Source organism: Macrotis lagotis, chromosome 2, assembly GCF_037893015.1.
Source record: "Macrotis lagotis isolate mMagLag1 chromosome 2, bilby.v1.9.chrom.fasta, whole genome shotgun sequence".
NCBI classification, from domain to species: domain Eukaryota; kingdom Metazoa; phylum Chordata; class Mammalia; order Peramelemorphia; family Peramelidae; genus Macrotis; species Macrotis lagotis.
In genome coordinates, this window is record NC_133659.1 from 158,133,920 (window position 1) to 158,156,974 (window position 23,055).

The 23,055-nt window shown below is 44.0% G+C and overlaps 1 protein-coding gene across 3 annotated transcripts in view; it reads left to right on the plus strand.

The window, feature by feature from the left end:
* The first annotated feature begins 276 nt into the window (after positions 1–276).
* The window catches only part of IGSF9 (immunoglobulin superfamily member 9), a 28,543-nt gene continuing 5,764 nt past the window's right edge, over positions 277–23,055 (plus strand). For 2 of the 3 annotated variants that reach the window (XM_074223118.1, XM_074223120.1), the window contains exons 1-13: positions 713–979; positions 4,070–4,342; positions 4,552–4,740; positions 13,843–13,995; positions 15,127–15,269; positions 15,490–15,607; positions 18,762–18,903; positions 19,450–19,595; positions 19,790–19,932; positions 20,122–20,262; positions 21,752–21,868; positions 22,110–22,260; positions 22,487–22,610. In XM_074223118.1, the coding sequence (XP_074079219.1) occupies positions 4,285–4,342; positions 4,552–4,740; positions 13,843–13,995; positions 15,127–15,269; positions 15,490–15,607; positions 18,762–18,903; positions 19,450–19,595; positions 19,790–19,932; positions 20,122–20,262; positions 21,752–21,868; positions 22,110–22,260; positions 22,487–22,610 (1,625 nt within the window). In that variant the 5' untranslated portion in view covers positions 713–979; positions 4,070–4,284. Of the gene's footprint in view, positions 605–712; positions 980–4,069; positions 4,343–4,551; positions 4,741–13,842; positions 13,996–15,126; positions 15,270–15,489; positions 15,608–18,761; positions 18,904–19,449; positions 19,596–19,789; positions 19,933–20,121; positions 20,263–21,751; positions 21,869–22,109; positions 22,261–22,486; positions 22,611–23,055 lie in introns of those variants that run through there. The other variant, XM_074223119.1, reaches the window with a different exon arrangement.

Genomic DNA, 23,055 nt, shown 5'->3' on the forward strand with positions numbered 1-23,055 from the left:
CCGCCTCTATCCAGTGCAGGTGGGTGGGAGTAAGATTAAGGAGCCTGCCAGCACAGACAGGTATTTCCAGTCCAGTAAGGAAGAGGGGGGAAGGCAGGGAGGGGATCGGATGTGCTAAAGAGCAGGGTGGATCTCCGGGGAGAGGGTGGGGAGGTCTGCACCCTGCTGTTTCTGCCTCTAGGGCTCAGATTTCAGCCCCAGCTCCAGCCCAGTCTTGCTGCTCTCCCCCCCCCCCCCCCCCCCCAGGGGACTACGAGGCCAGGAGGAAGAAATAAGTGAGAAGGGGACAGCGAAGGAACAGACTTCTGTCACCATCAAGGACAAGGACTTTGAGCTGCGCCCCAACGGGGCTGTCGAGAGCGCCACGAGGGGGCGCCAAGGGTCCGCGGGCCACCCCGAAAATCTCTGGACAAACTACAACTCCCAGACGCGGGGCTGGGACTCTGCCGGCCCAACTCCTCCCCTCGCTGGCTCCCATTGGCAGCAAGCTGAGGGGGGATTGGCGGTCTCCAGGGTGACTGGAGGCGCTCCGAACCCCTGAGGCCGGGAGGCAGGACCGCCCCCTATTGTGTGACCAAGAGAGCGGGCGAGCAGAGAGCAGCAGGTGAGGGAGGAGGATCTCTGGGGGAGCAGAAGTGGGGAGTGGGAGTGGGGGTGGCTCTCCTGGGGAGACCCAGAGATGTGGGGGACTGGGGTTGTGGGGTGATGGTGGTATAGGAGTGAGCAGGAGAGAAGTTATGGGAAGAAAACAAAGACCAGAGTTTTGGGGGGTGGGTGAGGGAAGGAAGAGTGTTGAAAGAGGGCGTATAGGACAAGATGAGTTCTGGGGCTCAGACCACAAGGAGAGGGGACTACGAGGGGATGAGAACAGAAGAGGGGAGTTCTAGAGGAGAGAACAGGAGAGGAGGTTTGCAGGAGGTGGAAACAAGAAAAGTTCTGCGGGAGAGAATGGAAGGGACAATTCTAGAAGAAGAGAACGGTAAAATCAGGGAGTAAGCGGGGAGGGGCTGCGAAGAAATGGGAGTTCTGGGTGGGGAGAGACCCCAACAAGAAGGGAGTTCAGGTGGTGAAAACAGAAAAGGGAAGTTTGGGACGGAGGAAGATCAGGAAAAGAAGGAAATTCTGAGTGAAGAGAACGGGAGGGAGTTTTAGAAAAGAGAAATTCAGGAGGAGAGAAGATCAGGGATGGGTGAGAGAACAGAATAGGAAAATTCTGGGGACAGAAAAGGGAGTTTTAGGAGAAAAGACCAGCAAAAGATTGGGGTTCAAAGAGAACTATTGAGAAAGAAACAGAAGAGGGAGAGTTCTAGGAGAGAACAGTAGTAGTTCTTCCAGGAGAAGAGAAGGGAGATAATTCTGATAGGCGAGAAAAGGAGATAAAGGGAGTTCTGGAGGACAAAAACAAAGGATGAGGTCCTAGGGACAGAGAACAGGAGAGTTTTTGGAAAAGAGACCACTCAAAGTGGAACTCTGGGAGAAGACAGAAGAGGAAGAGAATTCTAGATGAAGAGAAAATATGAAGGGAGTTCTTGAGTGGCAGATGGAGAGAATAAGAGTGATTCTGGGGAAGAAAACTGGAAAAGGAAAAAAAAAATCTATGAAAAAGAATAGGAAATGGGGCGTCTAGGTGGCGTAGTGGATAAAGCACCAGCCTTGGAGTTAGGAGTACCTGGGTTCAAATCTGATCTCAGACACTTAATAATTACCTAGCTGTGTGGCCTTGGGAAAGCCACTTAACCCCATTTGCCTTGCAAAAACCTAAAAAAAAAAGAATAGGAAAAAAACGCTCTGGGGAGGGAACAGAAGGAAAAGAGAACAATTGGGTTCTGGTAGGTATAGAGGCATAGAGGGGCAGAGAAGAGTTCAATGGATCTGTTGGAAAGGGGAGGGAAAAATTTGGGGATTCCAAGTCCTGAGGGTTTGGGGAGAGGAAAATGGGGAAATTCCATGCACCTCACTGTTATTTGTCCTAGGGCTATTGGTGTCTGTCATCTGGATAGTTTCCATAATGATTACCAAAGAATTCACTTCACAGAAAAAATGAAGCGAATTTTATTGGTTCCCATCAGTAGTAGAACCCTTGGGTTGAGGTAAGCTTGTCCAGTGGGGTAGGAAGAACATAGAGAAGAGAAACCCTGGAGGATGTTAAGAGAACATCTAAGGGGAGAGAGAGGAGACAGTGGGAAGATGGAATGTGGCAGAAGAGTACTCTCCGGAGTTTAGAAAAGGGAGAAGAGCTAACTTGCTCAGCCACTCACCTAGACCTAGAGGGAAGCTTCCCCTGCTCCCCTAGGCTGAAGAGGGTAGGGGAAGTTGTTTCTACCTATTTGAGGAATGCGATTCATCTTTGAAACCTGAACCTTTTGGGGCAACTTCTGAGAAAAGCAGATTTCCCCCACTTGGATATAGTCGGAGTGCATATAATGAGCAGGATGTCAGAGAGGAGCTCTTAAAACCGCAGCTGTATTGCTTATAAAAGAAGACAGGAAAGCCTTGGGGCTCAGTACAGGCTAATGTGATTTTTAAACTTAGATTTCCTTGCAGTAGAGAGATGGCAGTCTTTAAATTTTTCTCTGTTTTTTCAATTATAAGCATATGTTTTCTCTCCTCCCACTCACCCTTCTGAATTGGGGGTGGTGGTGGATTTGTAATATATGTACATATAGTCAAGCAAAACAAATTCCCACACTGGTCATATCTCTCAATCAGGAAACAATCGGCATGTTTTGTCATTTGTCCTTTAGAATCACTGGTCAATCATTTTGTTGATCAGAGCTCTTAGGTTTGTCAAAGTTACTTGGCTTTATAATTGTATTAATACTGTAGAGATTGGCTTCCTGGGAATAGGAATTGGGAGATTTGAATGTCTTGTCTCTGATACTAATTTGAGTGTCAGAGCCACCAACCTATAACTTAACCCCTCTGCCTCAGTTTCTTCTCTCAAATTGGGGCTATAATTATATATAAATATAAATATAATTATAATCTTCCCCACTAAGCTGACTTGATGGGTTCCCAAGAATTCTTCCTGGTTTCCCAGTCACAAATTCCCAGTCCCTATTCCCTCACATAATCAGTTGCCAAAATCCCATTGATTCTATCTCCATAATAACTCTCATATCTGTTTTTCCCAGATTCTTATCATATGTCTGGACTATTTTAATAGCCTTTTACCTGGTCACAGTCTATTTTTGGTTCCCTCCCCTCTCCAATGTGTCCCTCATGCACGTGGCAAAATAATCTTCATAAAATATAGACTTTACTCTTTTATTTGCTAGCCAAAACCTTTGAGTTGCTCCCTATTGTTTCTAGATTAAAATGCCAACTTCCTTAACCTATCATATAAAATTCTTTTAACCTTAACTCACATTACCTCCTTCCCTCCCTACCACACCCTCAGTCTACTCTGTTCCTTACAGGACTTGTAGTTGTTTCTCCCTTCTTGGTTTTCACCCAAATTGTAACCCATGCCTGTAATGGTCCCTCACTTCTGCCTTTCAGAATTCTTTGCTTCCTTTGAAACATTTCGTGCTCTCCTATACAAAAGTATTTCCTCCCTCCTCAATTTTCCCAGAGCATTTTATCTGTATTTATCCTTTGCCTCCTCTACCTCATATGCTTAGTTTCAAACCCTTGTATTTTCACCCCATTCCGAATAGAATGCAAGCTTCTTGAAGGCATGGGACTTTTTAATTATTTTTGATCTTAATATCCCTAGTGCCTAGCCACACTAGTCATTGATTGTAGATTTATTGAATTGAATTAACCTCATAATACTTTCATAGTGTTGTCATGAGACTCAAATAAACTTATGAATAAAGAATATCATTTGGAAACTTGGGGGTGGGGAGGGTGTTGGATTGTCCAATCTGGTTTTGAGAACTCAGAATTTTTTTTATTTGAGCTGGAGTTTTTTTTTTTTAATTCCTCAGAGCCTCTACTTTGTAACACCTAGTATACTGCCCATCATTCCCCTTATATATTCTTCCTTCTAGCCTTGTAGGTTCCCCTTGAATTAGTCTGACTGACTAATTTTGCTTTATCTTTTTGCATGTTCTTCTTCCTTCAGATTCCTCAGAAAACATCCCCATTTGGAGTCACTTGGGCCAAGGCCCGGCATCTCCTAAAGCTCAGATTTGGCATAGTCACATCTCCCTGGTGACTACACAGGAATTAAAGAATTGCTGGAAAGTGGAGAAGAGCACCCCTTAACCAGGGCCCATCCCTCGGCCCCTCCGTCAGAACTCCTTGGGGACAGGAGGGGCCGGGTGGGACAGCTGTGCTATGATTTGGTGCCTCGGCCTGGCCACCTTCAGCCTGATCACCAGCCTGGGGGCTTATGGTGAGCTCAACCCCCCCCCCCCACTTGAGAAGAAAGAGAAACTCAGCCCCAGAGTGGGGCCCTATGGGTTGTGGGGCCTTGGGGTCAGGAGATGGCCAAAATAAATGATGCTTCAATTTAATTAAAGCCTTCCCTAAGTCATCTGTATAACCCTGACATAGGTTTTCCTTGTTGTGCTCCCATTTCCTTTCTCCTCTTACTCCCTACAGGCGGTGTGAAACCTGAGGCAGTGACAGTGGTGGGCCGAACTGGGGAGAGTGCCTTGCTAAGCTGTGACCTACTGCCCCCCACAGGGAGGCCTCCTCTGCATGTCATTGAGTGGTTGCGTTTTGGCTTCCTGCTTCCCATTTTCATCCAGTTTGGGCTGTACTCCCCCCGTGTTGATCCTCATTATGTGGGTAAGAACCATTCCTTAGCAAGGGCGAACATAGTATTAGGATGGGAGCTGGGATTTCAGTTTCTTAATCATGCTTCTCACCCCATTGCCCTGGTCCTCCGTTTTAGTGCCTAATCTTTGGTCCCTTTCTTCCATTCCTAACTTTTTTTCAGGTTGATAATAGCTCTACCCTTGGGGATTGTACACATTTTCTATTCCTGTCCTCCAAGGCTTCCTTTCCAAACACAGCCCTAAACCTTCCATCTTGAAATCCTAATAGGCTCTACTCCAACCTCTGATTGATCATAAACCCAATTATCCTGCTCTCCAGACCCCATCTTCTGATTCCTCATTTATGGAGAATTGACATAAGGCCCTAACTGGTGTCTCCCCATTGGAAGTTTCCCATGGTTAGGTTGCAGAAGAAAAGATATTTTTAGAGTTGGAAGGGATCTTAATGTAGTCTAAGCCCCTCATCTCACAGATGTCAGAACTTCACTAAATCTTAGTCCATTCTAATCTCAATATTAGGGTACAGCTTGAAGAAGAAGGAGGTATATCTAAGCTGGTGAGAAAGGCCTCTAGAAGCTAAGATACCTATTGCTTAAATGAGGGATGAGATTTGGATGAAGGATATATTTCTTTCCTTTTCATGACTCTGGGTCTGGGCTACTGGACACCAAAGCTATCCCTCTCTAGACCCTTTATTCCACACCTCAATCCCTGTGTGGCTCTGCTTCCTTTTAATTCCCTAGTTGGAGACATAATTCTGGTTGGTTAGTATCTAGGCCCAGGGGCAGGTGCTTGTCTCTGAATTTAGGGCCTAGGAGAAAGGGGTAATACACTATCTCCTTCTCCTGACTTAAGCCCTTAGGAGTTCTTCTACAACAGGTAGGGAAGAGATACCTGTTGTCTATTAACCCCCTGAGTATGCTGGAATTGAAGGCATCCCCTTCCATCTACCCCCAGGACCAGAGGTTTTGGATGGCAGTGATAGTCGCGAGCAGAACTACATGAAGATAGTATAGGTTAAAAACTGGGGTGGGGGACAGGGTGTCATGGTAAGGTGGGGATCAAGAAAAGGTTGTTCCAGCAAGCAATTCTGGATAGGGACCATCAGGGTGGTAGACAGGGTGGGAGAACCCTAAAATTGTGAATAAGGTATCCTTCCACTCCCCATCCCCAAAGTCTTTGCATTTTGAATATCTCCCAAGGAGAAATCCAGAAGGGGAGAGGGGGGAGTAGTGGGATCCTAAGAGCCTAACCCCTTTTCTAATTTGAATCCTGGAGGGAGCTGTGGGATTGGTTGAGGCTTATGGAGGAGGTATAGTGGGAGAGGAGGAGACTGGCAGGTACCCAGGGGATGGATACCAGTGATTTGCTTCTGATTTTTTTTTTTCCCCAAACAAGGACAGTTACTGGCTACAGGCCCAGTTGGGGGAAGGGGTATGGTCAACTTCATTATATCCCTCTCCCTCTGTGTATGCAAATGATGCTCCAATTAGGTCTACCAGAATAAAAACAGTTCCATTGCCTTGTGGGGTTGGGTCTGTGAAGATACAAGCTCTAAGTATAAGTGGGACCTCCCTGGCTGTGTAAGAAGGACCTGCCTGGGCAGCCTCTCCTATAGAAAGGTGGGGCTGCCTGCCTGCTTGAGAATGTGGTGGGGGGCAGGGACTGCACGATAAGGGAGACGATGCTTTTCCCCAAAGATTTTCTAAGGGAACTCTGAAACTCACTGTCCCCTTGTAAATGTTAGTCTCTCAAATAGATAATTTTCCCCTAGAACTTCTTGTGGGGGTGGAGGAATAGAGATATACTGCCAAGCAAACACCCACTGTCTCCCCTCTTTCTTTCTGTATTGCTCTGGTTTCTTTCTCAACCTACCTACCTGACTTTTGCCTTGATTGGCTTCATTATCTGTTACTCCTTATTGTATTTAAGGTCTCCTGGGGGATGTTTCTGGGGAAAGGGTTTAAAGGATAAGGGAAGTACCTTTCTCTAATTTGGGGCTTCCTCTTGAGGTGCTGAATTGTATGCTGGGTTAGAAAGTTAGATAGGTGACAGAAACCTGTTGCCTATTAACCACTTGTAGACACCACCATTGAAAGCATTCCTGTCTACCCCCTCATACCTCTATCCCCACTCCCAGCCTAACCCCCATTCCCAGCCTACCCCCCCTCCCTGCCCCTAGGGCCTCTCTTGCCTTTGTATGGCGACTCCCAACCACAGAGTTGCCAGGCAACAGGAGGTGGAAGTTGTTTAGGACAATGATGTTTTGTCATAAATGCTGTGGGCTAGTGTAAGGGAGGCCAACACTAATGCTGTGGTATCTGTAGGGGGTAGGACAGGATGGACCAGAGATTTAGGGCTTATCTTTGGGAAAATCAGTTTAGGACTTAGTGGGAGTGAATGGGAGGGGAATTAGTGCTACACTGAAGAAGAATGATAGAGAGCCTGATGTCAAAAGGGGAAGAGTTAGGGAATGAGTCAAGAAAGAGGTTTAGAGAAAGCTGAGATTGTGGAAGCCCATGGTCCTGAAGAGTCAACTACTTTGGAGTTTCCTTGCCTGGGAGGGAAGGACTGACAGCTAAGCAGAGTTAGAGGGAGAGGGATTTTTAATATTATAAGTGGGATAAATTAGAGAGACTCTACCTCCCACCCTAAAGCAAGAAAGTTCAGGCATTGATTTTTCAATTGAAAGATATCATTAATTTAACAGATTGTTTTGGATGCTTAGAAACAATGGATGTCTCTGTGTGTTTGTGTATGAGCATGAGGGTGGGGGGGCGGGGAGACAAGAAAAGCAGAAAATATCATTACATAACCTGGAAGACTTTACAAACATAAATGTAAGAAACAATCAGAGCTTTAATCTTCAATACATCAATGGAGTTCTGATGTCATTGGCTTAAGTCTGGTTGCTCCTATTTGAATCATATAGGACAACATGTAGTCCAGCACTAGGTGATGTGGTTTTTCTGAGTAGGAGAAGATGGGGAGAAAGGGAGAAGAAACTCCTCCTCATCCTTATCCTAAATGAGGTTTCCTGGAATAAAACCCAGAACCAGCTCTTTCCTTCAGCTCAAAAATATTTATTAATACTATCCTTCAAGTGCCAGATGTGCTAATCAGTGGTATATAAAAGACAAGAAGAAAACAGCCTTCTAGGAGCTGGCATTCTATTGGTAGGAAAAAATGAGCCCAAATAAATAGAGGTAAAAAGAAATCTGTACCAAACTTAAAATTTCTTTGCTCTGGAGAACTCAGTGAGAAAGTTCCCTCTATTTACAGAGCATTTGCTCTGAAATGTAGGCTCTTAGAGAGTTAAGTGACTTGACCAGGGTCATGTAATATGAATCAGAGACAGAATTTTCACTCAAATTTTTTTGGTTCAAAGGCTAGGTTTCTCTCTACTGCTTCAGGTCACCTCTTTGTAAGTATAAAATATGTACAAAGTAATTACAAAACATCAGGGAATGGGAGAGGAGAGGCAGCAAAAAATTTTGAGGGAAGGTAATTAGGAAGTTTTTAACACAAAAATATAACACAACATAGATAATGTAAAGATGTCATTTTCAAGTCAAATTTGCAACTCACAGGGATCCTTCTGTATGGTTTAGTGATCCCAGATTCTTTTTTGAGTTGACACTTGGCAGAATGTATAGAGAACTGGCCCCAAAGCCAAGAAGACCCAGATCTTGCCCCTGATACATCTGGCTGTGTATTTTTGAGGGACTCAACTGAACTTTCCAATGCTATAAATAACTTTCTTAACACCTGATTTGCAAAGGGGGAGTTTCCTCATCTGGGAATTCATTCCCTTCTCTGATTAAATCACCAGTCCAATTATTACCATACTCTAATCTTTGTTGTTCAGTCATTTTTCAGTCATGTCCAACTCTTAGTGACCCCATTTGGATTTTCTTGGCAGAGATACTAGAGTGGTTTGCAATTTGCTTCTCCAGCTCATTTTATAGATGGGGAAACTGAGGCAAGCAGTTAAGTGACTTGCTCAGGGTTACACAGCTAGTAAGTTTCTGAGCCTGGATTTGAAATCATGAAAAGGAGTCTTCCAGATTCCAGGCCTGATGATCTATCCACTGCACCAATATCACCAGTTCTAAAATGATGTTAGAAGAATCTCAGGCTAAGGAGGTAGCAATGCATTCTTTCTGTCCTGGGTAACATGAGAGAACAAATGCTTCTGAGAATTGAGGTCTCCAATAGAGATTGAAGGTTAGTGAAAAGGGAATGAATTCATGGACCTCCTGGGATTTTAACTGCTCAGGATTTATTATAAATTGCCGCAAAGTAGACAGGTTAAAACTTTCTTCCTCCCTCTCTGAGGACAGAAGTAAATAACAAGTCGCTCAGTGAGGTAGCTTAGTAGATAGGCACAGACAGACAGAGAGATAGAGATAGCCAGGGAGAGCTGACTGGGCCAGGGAGGGCATAGGCCTGGAGGGGAGTTTAGGCCAGATTTTATAGCCTTGCCCATTATCTGGGTACTAGGGATAAAGGGGCAATCCCTCCCCCCTTACATGATGGAAACTAGGTAGAGGTTTGGAAGCTAGGGGTTGGGAATGAGAGATAGGGTACAAAATTTACATTTAACAGTAGAATAATAGGAGTCAATTTCCATCTCAGGAGCATATAGCATTCTACACTTAACAAATTTTAACAGCATAAAAAGATTTTGTTTCTAATTACAAATTTCCTATACTCATAATTCTCTCCATCACTTCCATCCATTGTCTCCCACCCAGAATGCCCTACCTTTCTTCCCTATTCTTTCATGTTTCCCCATTTACCTCTTTCACGAAGCCTTTCCTGATTTCTCTTGCATCTCTCTTCACATTTATTCACACCCTCTACATTTGCTTATATAATTTGCACCAGATTCTTCTAGACTCTTTTCTCTGTTTCCATGGTCTTCTCTCTCCCATCATTCTTCCACCCTCCAACTCTCATATCCAGCATGAAGCACTGCCTGCCTGAAGTGCTACCTCAGACCAGGAAGGACAGACTTGACAACAGTCTTATCATGTGCAGCAAAGAATAGAGGACACTGGGGCCTCTGCCCCACAGAATGAGTCATAGAAGCAGGTATCATTTTGCTTGTGTGTCAGGCAGTCAGGTGTTCCTCCTCATTCAGGTTAACTGAGAGTTACCACAGAGATTCTGTGAGACTTACCAAAGTCTTATTAAAACATGCACCCCACTGAGATATTAGGAAACACAATTTGATCTTTGATGAATCAGAAGACATGTCAGTGTCCCAGAGTCAACATCATGACATCTGTTACTACTATTAAAACCCGTTGAAGCTATCTGGTTACCTAAATTTTCTGGTGGTTTTGAAGCTTTATCAATTGAAATTCATTGAACATCTTTGGTTTTTTTTTTTAGTAAGGTATGTCCTTAATGGACTTATGTCCAGGATACTCAGTAACCAGAGATATAGGGATATGGTTAAATATTTACTTGCCTGACCAAGCCTAATCAGCTGGGAGGGGAATTAGATGGATAACCATTTAAACAGGTCCACCCATTCTGCAGTGTCACAGCTCTTCAACTCAGGATCTATCTTAGAGATATTTGCAGAGACATAGCCCTCTTGAATAACTACTTGCTAATAATGGGCTTTAATATCAAGTATTCTTTTTTCCTTTTTAAAAATTATTTATTTTGAATTTTGCAATTTCCCCCTAATCTCACTTCCCCCTCCCCCACTAGGCAGTCTGTTAGTCTTTACATTGTTTCCATGGTATACATTTATCTAAGTTGAATGTGAGGAGAAAAAAATCATAATTTTAAGGAAGAAAAGGTATAAGAGATAGCAAAATTATATAATAAGATAATAGTTGGATTTTTTTTTAATTAAAGGTAACAGTCCTTGGTCTTTGTTCAAACTCCACAGTTCTTTCTCTGGATACAGATGGTATTCTCCATTGCAGACAGCCCCAAATTGTCCCTGATTGTTGCACTGATGGAATGAGCAAGTTCATTAAGGTTGAATATCAAGTATTCTTAATCTGGGCAATTCCTCCTTACAGTGGAACTGACCAGAATTTGAGGTAGCAAGGGATGTGACCAAAATATTTGATTTTGCTCATTATGAATTCAAAGAGATGGGATTTCAGGGACTTAAAAAGTTAGGAGCTGAATTTTATGTATGTGTGTGTGTATTGGGAATGTACTTTTGGGTTGTGAGTCTACATTTAACCAAGTCTAGGCTTCCACTTTGTCTATCAAGCAAGCATTTATAAAGTATTTACTATGTACTTAGTAGGGGCAGCTAGATGGGTCAGTGGATAGAGCTCTGGGCCAGTCAGGAAGACCTGAGTTAAAATTCAACCTCACATACTTCCTAGTTGTGTGACCTTGGGCACGTCACTTCACTACTGACTAGGAGGAAGGTTAGTAGCTGGGTGATAGCAGCCTGGGTCTGTAGTCAGAAGACCTGAGTTCAAATGTGACTTCAGATACTTACTAGCTGTATGACCTTAGCCAAATCACTTCTGTTTGCCTTACTCTACTGAAGGAGGAAATGACAAACCATTCCATATTTTTGCCAAAACCTCATGGACAATATGGTCCCCAGGGGCAGGAAGAGTCATATACAACTAAATAACTGAGTAACAACAATAACAATGTGTTTGATAGTGTCACACTGCATTGTACCCCAGACATTGTGCTGGGCTTCTGTTTCCAAGGACACAAAGGAAACCTTAGTCCATACGCTCAGGGAATTTACATTTTACCAAGAGTTTCAAAATTTATGGTTTACAAGCCTAGTCCTCTCCTAACCTGGGAGCTACTTTAAGTCAGTAGACTTTTTCTATCCTTGTAGCCTCATTGCCTAAACAGCATCTTAATTTGAAGTAGATGTTTAATGCTTTTTGAATTGAAAGAAAGAAAGAAAGCAGGAAGCCTATGACTGGAAGGAAAGATCCATGTTAGCCAGGGTCCAGCCATGAGTCTGGAAGTGGGAGCATGAATGCCTGAGGAAGTCTACAAAGCTACCTGGAGGATTTTGTAAGAAGGAAAGGAAGAGGGGCAGCTAGGTGGTACAGTGGGGTCAGAAGGACCTGAGCTCAAATTCGACCTCAGATATTTAAATTGCCTAGTAGCTAGCAATTTACTTTAAATTTAAAAAAAATTATTTTTGCCTTAAATAAATAAAAAAAATTAAAAAAGAAGGAAAGGAGGAGAAATGAGTCTGGGTGGCTGTTTTCTATTAGTTGCTACTACAATTCCTGTATGTCCCAATGTCTTGACTCTGGGTGTGGATGTAGGAGTTGTGTGTGAATATTGGTGAAGATATATGCTTGTACGGAGCTATAGGAAGATAAATCAGCATGACTGTGTTAGGCACTCTGAGAGTGTCCAGAGGAAGGCAACCAGGATTGTGAAAACTCTTGAGTCTGGGTCCTGACTTAGGAAGATCCACAGGTTCTGTTTAGTCTGGGAAAGAGAAGGTTGACTTTTGGGAGCAGTGATCAGAATGAGAAGGAAGGGGATGTCATCAGGTATCCCAAAAGGTTGTCATAAAGGAGACATTCGACATTTCTACTTAGTTGCATAGGACAGAAACAGAAACAATGTGTAGAAATTGCAGAGGCATATTTAGATGTTGGGGGTGGAAATCAGACAAAAACCAACCCTTCTTGAGCCATACAGAAGAGGGTTTGTGTGTGTGTGTGTCTCTTTAAGCCAAAGTTAGATGATCATTTGTCAGTTACTTTGTTGCCGGGGATTAGAGTTGCCAATTTAAGATTGAGAGGCCTTGAATGGTGAAAAAATTCACAAATAGCCCAGGGATTCTAAAATAACTCATGATTTATTATGCAAGACTGTAAAGTGTACAGATTAAAATCCTTTCTCCTCCTGGACAAGCTGCTGGAGGACAGGAGAGTAACAAAAGACTAGGTGAGATTGTTTGAGTGAGAGAGACAGACAGAAACAGAGGCAGGTGGAGGGAGGGAGGGGAGGGGCGGGAGAGAGAGAGAGAGAGAGAGAGAGAGAGAGAGAGAGAACAAGCATAAGCACCAGAGTTGAGGCTCAGGTAAGTCTGCATGCTAAGGTCCAGGGCATGGTCTTGCCCACTCTCTGGGTATGAAGGGAAAGCAGATGTTGGCAAAGGAGAAATCCCTCCCCCTCTACATGACTGAAACCAGTAAAAGATTTTTTAACAATGGAACAATAGGAGTCAATTTGCATCACAGGAACAGATAACATTTTTATAAAACTTAACAGTATAAAGGATTACAAAATTTGTTTCCTGTTACAGCCCTATGTCCATAACTCCCTGCATCATATTCTCATAATTCCATGCATCATCATCAGTGTTAGTTTATAGATTGGATTAAATGGCCAATGAGAGCCTTTCCAACTTTGACGTTCTGTGATTTAGTGATTCTTCAAATTAGTCAAAGGTTTGACCATTGGAGGAGAGGGACTGTGAGGAAACAAGGCATCTGATTTTACTCCCAGCCTGTTTGCCTGGCTGACCTGGGTTCTAGCCACCCTAAGGCGCTTAGGCTTCTGATAATAGCTCTGGAAGATTAGGGGCTTTGACTGGAGAAACTTGGCCCCCAGCCAGGACAAGCAGCTCTATTAGAGTTAGGGAGGCCCTGGTTCCTGTGGTGGGTGGATGTGGTGGCAGGGGCAGTGGGGGAGGGGGACTGACAAGGGATGGTAATAAGTTTATGGTGTCTCAGACAGTTTCAGCCTTACCTCACACTCCTGGAGAAACACTTTAAAAAAGTGGAAAGTCTTTTAGGAGAATAATTCTTACCAAAAGGTGGAAGAAACTGAGAAGCTACTATCTTTCTTCATTTGCCTGCTTACCCTTGGGTTGTCTTATGTAGGAGCTGGAGGGAGTGTTTCCTTTTGTTTGTGGTGGATCCCAGCTGTGGAAGCAGGAGCAAGTGGGAGAGGGGAGAAGAGGAAAGGGAAGGGGAAGATACTAAAATAGGAATGCTGGACAAAGTAACCCCTTTCTCAGGTGTGGTAGTCGCTCTGCCAGAATTTCAGCATCCAAGAGGTTGCCCCCAGTATCCATAAGGAGTTTTTCAAATGATATAACAATCCTTTATGCTGGTGGTTGTTCTTCTAGGGCGCGTGCGGCTGCAGGAAGGAGCATCCTTACTAATTGAAAGGCTTCAAACAGAAGACCAGGGCTGGTATGAATGTCGTGTGCTCTTCCTGGATCAGCCCAACCCTGAAGATGACTTTGCCAATGGTTCCTGGGTGCACCTCACAGTTAACTGTACGGGATGGGGAACCAACTAGTTAAGAGGAGGGAAGTCTAGGATTGAAGGAAATATGGGGAGCAGGGAGCTGCTCAAAGAGAACAATGGGAAGAGGTTAATCTTCTGTCTTAAAGACAGTTCCATTCTATAGCTCTCATGGCACATTCCTCCCACTTCCACCGACTACCTTCTTTCTTGCCTTCCCCCCATCTTTTCTCCATCCCTTTAAGATTCTGCCCTCCTCCTGTGATGTCCTTGGATATATTGTACCATCCAAGTGTTATCTTAGCCCTCTTGCAAAGTGTGTTGGCACACATTGTCTCCTCTGAATTCTCAAAACACAAGTAAAGAGGACATTTTTATCCTAGTTTTGGAGATGAGACAGCTGAAACACAGACTGTATGACTTGCCCTGACTCATTCTGCCTGGAGAAAGGACTGGAATTCTGATCTGTGCTCTTTCAGTTTTCCATACTGCCTACCCCCTTTTCCCCCCTTTGCCCTAGAAAGGCCCAACTTACCCCTTGGTAATTTCAAACAGGTCTGATATGGGAGAGGGTGTGGGTGCATCCAGTCTGACTGTCTACTAATCCTGACCTGGTTCTCAATGACAGCTCCACCCATCATTCATGGCCTTGGGCCATGAAGTGCCTAGGCTGGTAGGGAGGAGCAGCTGTGGGTAGGGTCACTGTGATAGAGTCAATGTGGTATAATGGGGGGTCAAGAAGGCCTGGGGTCAAACCCTGCCTTAGATGCTTATTAACAGAATGACTCTGGGCAAGGCATTCATCTTTGATAGCCTATGTTTTCTCATTTGTAAAATGAGAACCTTGGACTCACTGACCTGCTCTAAATCTCTGCTAAGGATCCCACTATGGATTGAGTTTAATTAACTTTGGGGGCAGTCTGCTGTGTGCTGGAGATTATATTTTCAATGTCTGTTTGGTGTGTCTCCTTCCCCAGGTTGGAGATGTGACCCTGGGTCCCTGATGCTTCCTGGGTGGGTGACAAGGGTCAGGATTCTAACTGCACATAGTTGGGGATGATTCTGCTCACCCGCCCCCCCCCCCCCATAGAAACCCTACTTCTTCCCATTGATTGATTGATTGGGCAGAGCCTTGTGTCCCCTCATAATCTCTTTGTTAACAGCACCTCCCAGATTCCTGGAGACACCCCCACCAGTATTAGAGGTTCGGGAATGGGAGCCTGTGACCCTACACTGTGTGGCCATTGGCAGCCCCCAGCCCCATGTGGCCTGGAAGCGGGATGGGCGGGACCTGGGCCAGGTGCAGGTAAGAAGCAAGGGAAGGAAATAGGGGAAGGGGTGGAGGGAGCGGGTGCCATAGATGAGGAAGCAGGGGCAGTCTGGCTTGATCTATTCTTGGAACCAAGTGCCAGGGCCACGGGGTTTCCCGTTCTTGGGGTGATACTCCCCTCTGCTGGCCATTTCTGGTAACACAGGACTCTGCTTGGGATTGAAGCTGTTGTTCCTCCCTCCCATTCTTTCCCTAGGTGCAGAATGGGACCCTTAGGATTGGAAAAGTGGAACAGTCCAGTGCTGGAATCTATACATGCCATGCTTCCAGTACTGAGGGAAGTGCCACCCACGCTACCCACCTGCTAGTGCATGGTAAGCAGCAGGGCTGAGGGTGCCAAGGGACAAAGGGGAGGAGAAAGGGGAGGAATGAGGATTGGGAAACCAAGGCTATGTCCTTCCATAAGGACATGGAGACTGGGAAGAGAAGGGGATAAATATGAGCCCTCTGTGACCTTGATCCCTTTTTCTCCTGTCTCTCCTGCCGCCATCTTCAATCTCTCCCTATATAATTTCTTTCCTGTTGCCAAGGTCACCCACATCCTTACCAAAATTTCATCTAGCCCTGCCTCAAGTTGCCATCTTGTGTCTTTTCTTTCCCAGTCAGAATAAATCCTCTTGAATCCACTTGTTTTCCTTTTCTTACCACTCTTCTCAGTACCACTTTTGACCCACTACTTGAAACTGCTCTCTTGAGGATTACCAATGATCTTTAAACTATTCTATCTGATAGCCTTTTTTCAGTTCTCATTCATTCTCCATGACTTCTTTGTATATCTTTGTATATTTTTATATTCTTGTCTACATTTGTATTTTTTATATACTGTTGACCATCCCCTTTTCCTGGACTTTTCCTCCCATCTCTCTCCTGCATTCCTCTGGCTCTCCTACTGGTGCTCCTCTCCTGTATTCTTTCTGGCTGATCTTGCATCTTCATGTACCCATGTACATCTCTCTCCTTTTGTAATGTCAAATATTTCTTGGGTTCTTAACCTGGAGTCCATGAATATATTTTTAAAATATTCCAAAAACTATATTTCAATATCATTGGTTTTCTTTGTGTCAGTTTATACATTTAAAAATATTCTTCTGAAAAAGGAGAACACTGGCTTTACCAGACAGTCAGATGAGTCCATGACTCACCAAAGGTTAAGAACCCCTGGGTTACATTCTTAACTCTCTGCAGGTTCATGTCTATCTTAAATCTATACAATTTCTCTTTTCTTGATTGTCTCAGTTGTTCATGTTTTCTCCATACTCAAATCAGCTTGTATTTACTTATCTCTCTACTTGTTATATTTTTCCCTATAGATCAGGAGTTGCTTGAGGACAGGAACATTTTCATATTGGTTTTATGTATTTGTAATATTTAGTACAGTGGTTTGCACCTGGTGAGCAAATTCTTTAAATTTTAATTGAGTATGATGGTAAGAATGGGGAAGTAAAAGGACAGGCAGAGCTGGTGTCTAAAGCCCAAAACTTGAGAAGAGGGGTCGCTTAGGCTGAACCTAAAAAATAATGTCTTGGTTTCAGGGTCATCAATCAACCTACATAAAATCAATGACATTCATTTATGTTCCAAATCATGTTCTATTTGTTGTAGAAGAAACAATAGCCCAGGATCATAGGGTATCTGGGACCTTTGAGATCATTGAGTCTCTCCTTTTCATTTTATAGCTGAAGAAACAAGACTAGGAAGTTAAGTAACTTTCCTAAGGTTATTCAGATGGTAACAAAGCTGGGTTCTCTGCCTCCAGATCCAAAGCATATCCAAGTATGTTGCATCAAATTGGAGAGTGATTCCAGAACCAAGGATTAGATTGGGAAAGCATTTGGCCATCACTGCAAGAGAACTCAGAAAGAATGCCTTCATGAAATAGTGATAGTGGAACCTTATCTGGGAACTGGAGATTGAGTGGATTTAGTAGGTGAAGAGGAGGAGTTGTTAAGGAATTTCAAGTAGGCAGAAGACTGTGACTGAAAACACAAAGGCAGGAATGAATGATCATTTTGTATTCAGGGAGATAATGGAAACATTAGAGTAGAGAGGAGTTGTATATTAAGGAAAGGAGTAAGGTCAGCTCCTGTAGATCAGATGATTACTTTTCAGTATTTTTTCTCAAGGAAGGATTTATTAAAAACTCTTTGCTAGACACTATGTTAAGTACTTAACAAATATCTCCTCTGATTCCTGAAACAAGGTTTTGTTCTGTAGTTGAATCACTGAGGGGTTACATAACTTAACCATGATCTTGTAGGTCTCTAAGACTGGATTTGAACTTGTCTTCCTGACTTCAGGCCCAGGAATCTATTCACTGTTCCTCCTGGTTTCCTCAGAAAGTTTCTTGATCAGGTGTAGATTTGATTAGATGGCCTCTGAAGTCCCCTTCACTTCTAAGATCCTATGATTTATATTATGTAATGTCTTGAAAAGTTATAGTAATAGCTAGCATTTTTATAGTGCTTTAAGGTTTACAAAGCACTTTGCATGTTATTTTATTTGAACCTCACAAAAAACCTAGAAGGCAGGTGCTCTTATTATCACCCCTTTTTTTAATAAGTGAGGAAACTGAGGCTAAGAGAGGTTACCACAGTCACACAGCTAAGATTCAAACCCATGTCTTCTGGATTTCTAATCCAGTATCACAGCCACAGTCCTGCCTAGTTTTCTTTCAGACTCAATGCCTTAGAAATATTTATATTCTCTGGGCCTCAGTTTCTTCATGTAAAGTGGTGAAATAGAAACTTCTATGGATTTGTAACCAGAGGACTAGAGACCCCAGCTCTGTCACCTATCTGACCATTGGCCATGCTCTTAAGGAAGATGGGAATCATAGTCCATTTCTGAGTAGGGAATCATCTGATGAAAGAGAGTTTTAAAGGTATGCATGAGGATGGATGGTAAGGAAGAGACTGTAAGCTGGAACCTCTAGAAGGCTTCGGAAGTAATCCTGGAGTAGGGTGATGAGAAAAGGGAAGTAGGAATGGAAAGCAGAAGGAGAATCTGAAAGGCCTTTTGAAGAAACAAGAAGACACAGAATGACCATCAGGCCTGAAGGAGAGGGAAGGGTCAAAGATGACCCCAAACTTTGTAGTCTGGAGAATAGGAGAAAGCCTAGATTGTAGCCATGAGTTTATATATGGCTTGATGAAGGGAGCCTCTCATTGATCCACATGAAGCTGCCCAGAGCTATGTTTCTGGGTTTTTCAAGTAATGCCCTTTGCCATCCATCCTCCTTTCTGGCTTCTTCCTGATGCAAATGGGAGAGTGAGGAGGGGGAGCTGGTTTTGCAGAGAAAATTGTAATAATGTGTAATATTCCAAGTGAGATATTCTCTATGCCTGGTGCTCTACCATCTCCCTAACAACTGTAATGTATCAGAAATCTGGGGAAAGGAATAGACAATTCTCTCTTCTGCGGATCTAAGATGAGTTTGATAGCGTTCCCTTTGATGTGCTTCCCCTGCAGGACCTCCGATCATTGTGGTGCCTCCTGAAAATAGCACAGTTAATGCCTCCCAGGATGCCTCTTTGGCCTGCCAGGCTCAGGCTCATCCTGCTAACCTCACCTACAGCTGGTACCAGGGAAACACCAATGTCTTCCACATCAGGTGGGACCTGGGGAGGACTAAGGGAACTGCCATCCATTAGTTCTGTTTGCCCATAAGGGAAACAGATCATAGAGGGAGGTTTGGGGTGGGGAAAGAAGATGAATGGAGGGAAGCCCCTTGTAGGTTGTACAGAGGACCTTGATAACCTAAAAATTTATCCCAAATAAGTAGTATAATACAATTGTAATACCAGGCTTCTCTGAGCAACATTTTTCTTTTCTAATGGGTCCATATCTCAGAGCTGAGAGTAGAGATCCTTCTTTTCTTTGCCAGTCCCTAGATTTGCTATCTTCTCCCCATTCACCCATTTTCTTGGACTGGATAGAGATGTCCCATTTATTTCCCTTGTTTGCCAGAGTAAAGAATGGGACTTTCTTTTTTTCTTCTGCTACCTGTCCCACCAGGTATAGGTGGGAAGAAACTCACATTAAAAAATAAATATAATGGAGGGTGGTCTGGGGTCCAGCTACAAGTATGTATTCTCCTATTTAACTCCATACTTAGTCCAGATTCCTATACCCATTCTTCACACATATTGTGTTGCAGCCGTCTGCAGTCCCGAGTGCGGATCCTGGTGGATGGAAGCCTCTGGCTGCAGGCTACCCAACCTGATGATGCTGGACGTTACACCTGTGTGCCAAGCAATGGCCTTCGCCACCCACCCTCAGCATCTGCCTACCTCACTGTGCTGTGTAAGAAGACCTCCTCCCTCAGAGATGTCTGCTCCCTATGGTTCTAGCCCATCCTTCTAAAGTTTTTTTTTCATTACAATCAGTCCTTTATCAACTGCCTCCCATCTCCAGACTCCTTTTTTCTTCTACTCCACCTTGGTGGCATAGGATATTCTGGTTCATATCTTTCCTCTTTATTATCTGCTTTCCTTCAGATCCTGCTCAGGTGACAGCAATGCCCCCAGAGACACCCTTACCTGTGGGCATGCAGGGAGTGATACGATGTCCCACCCGTGCCAATCCCCCTCTACTCTTTGTCAACTGGACCAAAGATGGCCAGGCTCTGCAACTGGATAAGGTACTAGCTTGGGGGAGGGGAGAAAGGACAATGGAAACTAGATGGTATCAGGAGGAGGGTTGAGGTGGGATGGGGGGATTCTGACTTTTATTTCCTCATTTCTAAAAATTGGGGGAGGTGTAGACTTGATGATTTGTAATGTCTCCTTTAATCTCTGACATTCTGTGATTCCTTTGGTACCTTCCTCAGTTCCCAGGCTGGTCCCAGGCTGCAGATGGCTCATTGGTCATTGCCCTGGGGAATGAAGATGCTCTAGGAGAATATACCTGCACTCCCTACAACAGCCATGGCACAACTGGGCCCTCCTCCCCAACTCGTGTGCTGCTCAAGGTGAGTGAAGGTCCCTGGCCTCTTCTGTCTGTGGCTCGCCCCCAACTTTTCCTTATCCTGAGGCGGCTGGCAGAAACTCTCTGATGCTGAGCCTCACAGATCGTAGTTACTGTTAACTCCCAATGTTAGCTTCAACAAAAGCAGGTGAAATAAAGTTGGGAAAGGGCAAGGAATGGTGTCCATTCTTTGTGGAGCACTGTTTTAGACAAGGAAAGAAGCACAACATAAAAAGGGACTCTCATAGGATTATGACCTAATGGGAGAGTCAAGTCTGTACCATTAAATATACATGATGCATGACTACATTAGAAAGCTGAAAAATAAAGGACAGTAAGAGATTTAAGGAGGAAGGTTTGTGTTGGCAAAGGGTTCTGGGGGATTTTGCAGAAATTATTTTAATTCACTTCAGTCCACAGCTTTTCAATTGAATAGGCATTTACTGAATGTTTATATGGACCCATGTATGTATGGACAGCTTATACAAAGACAGAAAATAACCCTTGCCCAAAAGGAAGATGATAGTCTATTGGAAATTGGACAGGAAAGGGAAATAAGCAGGGCATTCTGCCATTGGGAACATGATGAGCAAAAGCATGGAGGTGAGAAAATAAAGTGTATCTGGGGATATCAGAGTGATCTGAGAATAATCCCCTTTGGCTAGAGTGTATAGAGAGTGAAGGGTGCTGTAGCATCTATCCAGGAACTGTACAAGTACCTTAAAAAATATACTTCATTTGATCCTTAAACAACTTTTGCAAGGTAGATGATAATATTATTCTCACTTTATAGTTGAGAAATCTGAGGCAAATCTAAGAAATTAGGTGATTTGCCCAGGATCACACAGCTAGTAAGTATAGGAGGCCAGATTTGAGCTCTCAGGGTCTTAAGGCCCACTGTCCATTTTACTACCTCAGATAAGGGTGGCACTAGATTGTGGAGAGACCTGAATGCCAGACTCAGGTTAATGAACTTTTCTTTGTATGTAGAAACTCACTAATGAATTTTGAGCAGAGTCATGATATGACTTGATTTATAGATGAGATAAATTAGTCTGGAAGGGGTAGGAAGGATGATGAAACCCATTCTCTATGCCCATCTGGATTTCTAGAGTAGGAAGTTGGCTCTCAAGTCAGCGCAACACGAATTGGAGAGCTGTTCCCTCTTGATCCTCCTGTACTGATGCAAGCACTTCACTCTCTTCTCTAGCAGTTCAATCCCCTCAGTGTACTGTCTATCGCAAGGGGTCATCTACCACCCTAGAAATAACTTAACCTTCCCATATATCCTATCACCTCAGTTGAAGTCATAGAGAGTCAGAAAAATTAGGGAAGCTATTTAGGAGAGGAACAGGGAAAATGAGAGAGCTAATGTGGGGAGAGGCTGATCCTCAGGCATATAAGATAGACACACATGTTAAGAATAATGAGGGGGTAGGAGATGAAGCCCCCACCCTGTACTTCTACCCTTAAAATCTCAATTTACATTCCAGGCTCCTCCAGCTTTCATTGAACAACCAAAGAAAGAGTACTTCCAAGAGGTGGGGAGGGAACTGCTCATCCCTTGCTCAGCCCATGGGGACCCCACCCCCGCCATCACTTGGGCTAAGGTGAGACATCCAGACCCAAGCCCCATAGTATTCAGCATTCATTTACCTCCTACCTTCTCATCCCCAGGCATCTGGTGGGAAGAAAGAACCCAAATGCCTCTTCTGAGGAGGGAGGAGGCAGGGAATTCCAGGATCTCATTCTCAGTCATGGGAAGGAGTAATGTTAAGAAGAATGAGGGGTGCCTTGGAAAAGGGGTGCCATACTTTTTGTCACTAGAAGTGACAGATGATTTTTCTGCAGGTGGACCAAAGTCTACGGGGTGAAGCCCAGGTGGATAGTAATAGCAGCCTGGTCCTGAAGCCACTGAGCAAGGAAGCCCATGGACGTTGGGAGTGCAGTGCCAGTAATGTTGTGGCTCGTGTGGCAACCACTACTAATGTCTATGTGTTAGGTCAGTGTCCAGGGATCAGAGTTTGGGACAGAGAACATGGGATGGGAAAGATGGGGAAATATGGACATGGGGGATTTGGCTCCAAGAGACATAAGATTTTGAGGATGATGGAGGAGTATGGAAGGGGACTAAGGATAAAAGGACTTGGACCTCTACCAAGACCCTGCCCTATCTCCTTCCCAATCCTCTAACTCTAACCCTATCCTACTGCATTCTCCTTAACAAGGCACCAGTCCTCATGCTGTTACCAATGTGTCTGTGCTGTCCTTACCTGAGGGGGCCAACGTCTCCTGGGAGCCTGGTTTTGATGGTGGCTACTTGCAGAGATTCAGTGTGTGGTATACCCCTCTGTGAGTGTTTCCTTACCTTCTGCTTCTTCCTGGCCAGTTCCTTGAGGATTTTCTCTTTCCTTAACCACCTTAATTCTACTGTCGTCCTAGTTCCTTCACCACTTTCTACCCTAGACTCTTTCCCAAATTTCTTATCTTTCTGTTCCAATGGTTCTATATCTATAACAGTAGTTCTCAGAATGTAGTTCAGGGACCCCAGGAGACCCAAAGATTCTTTCAGAGAGTCCACATGGTCAAAACTATTTTTTATAATAATATTAAGACAGTTTCTAATATGGCAAATGTCGATAGATAAAAACCACATAAATTAAAGAACTGCTTGAATCTGAATCAGTTTTGGGTTAGAGGTTTCTTTTTTAGGTTAGATTGGTTTCATTTCCCAGGCGCCCCCAAGGGACAAGAGGTGCATTCAGAAAGGGTGGTTGAAGGGACAGAAAGACATACT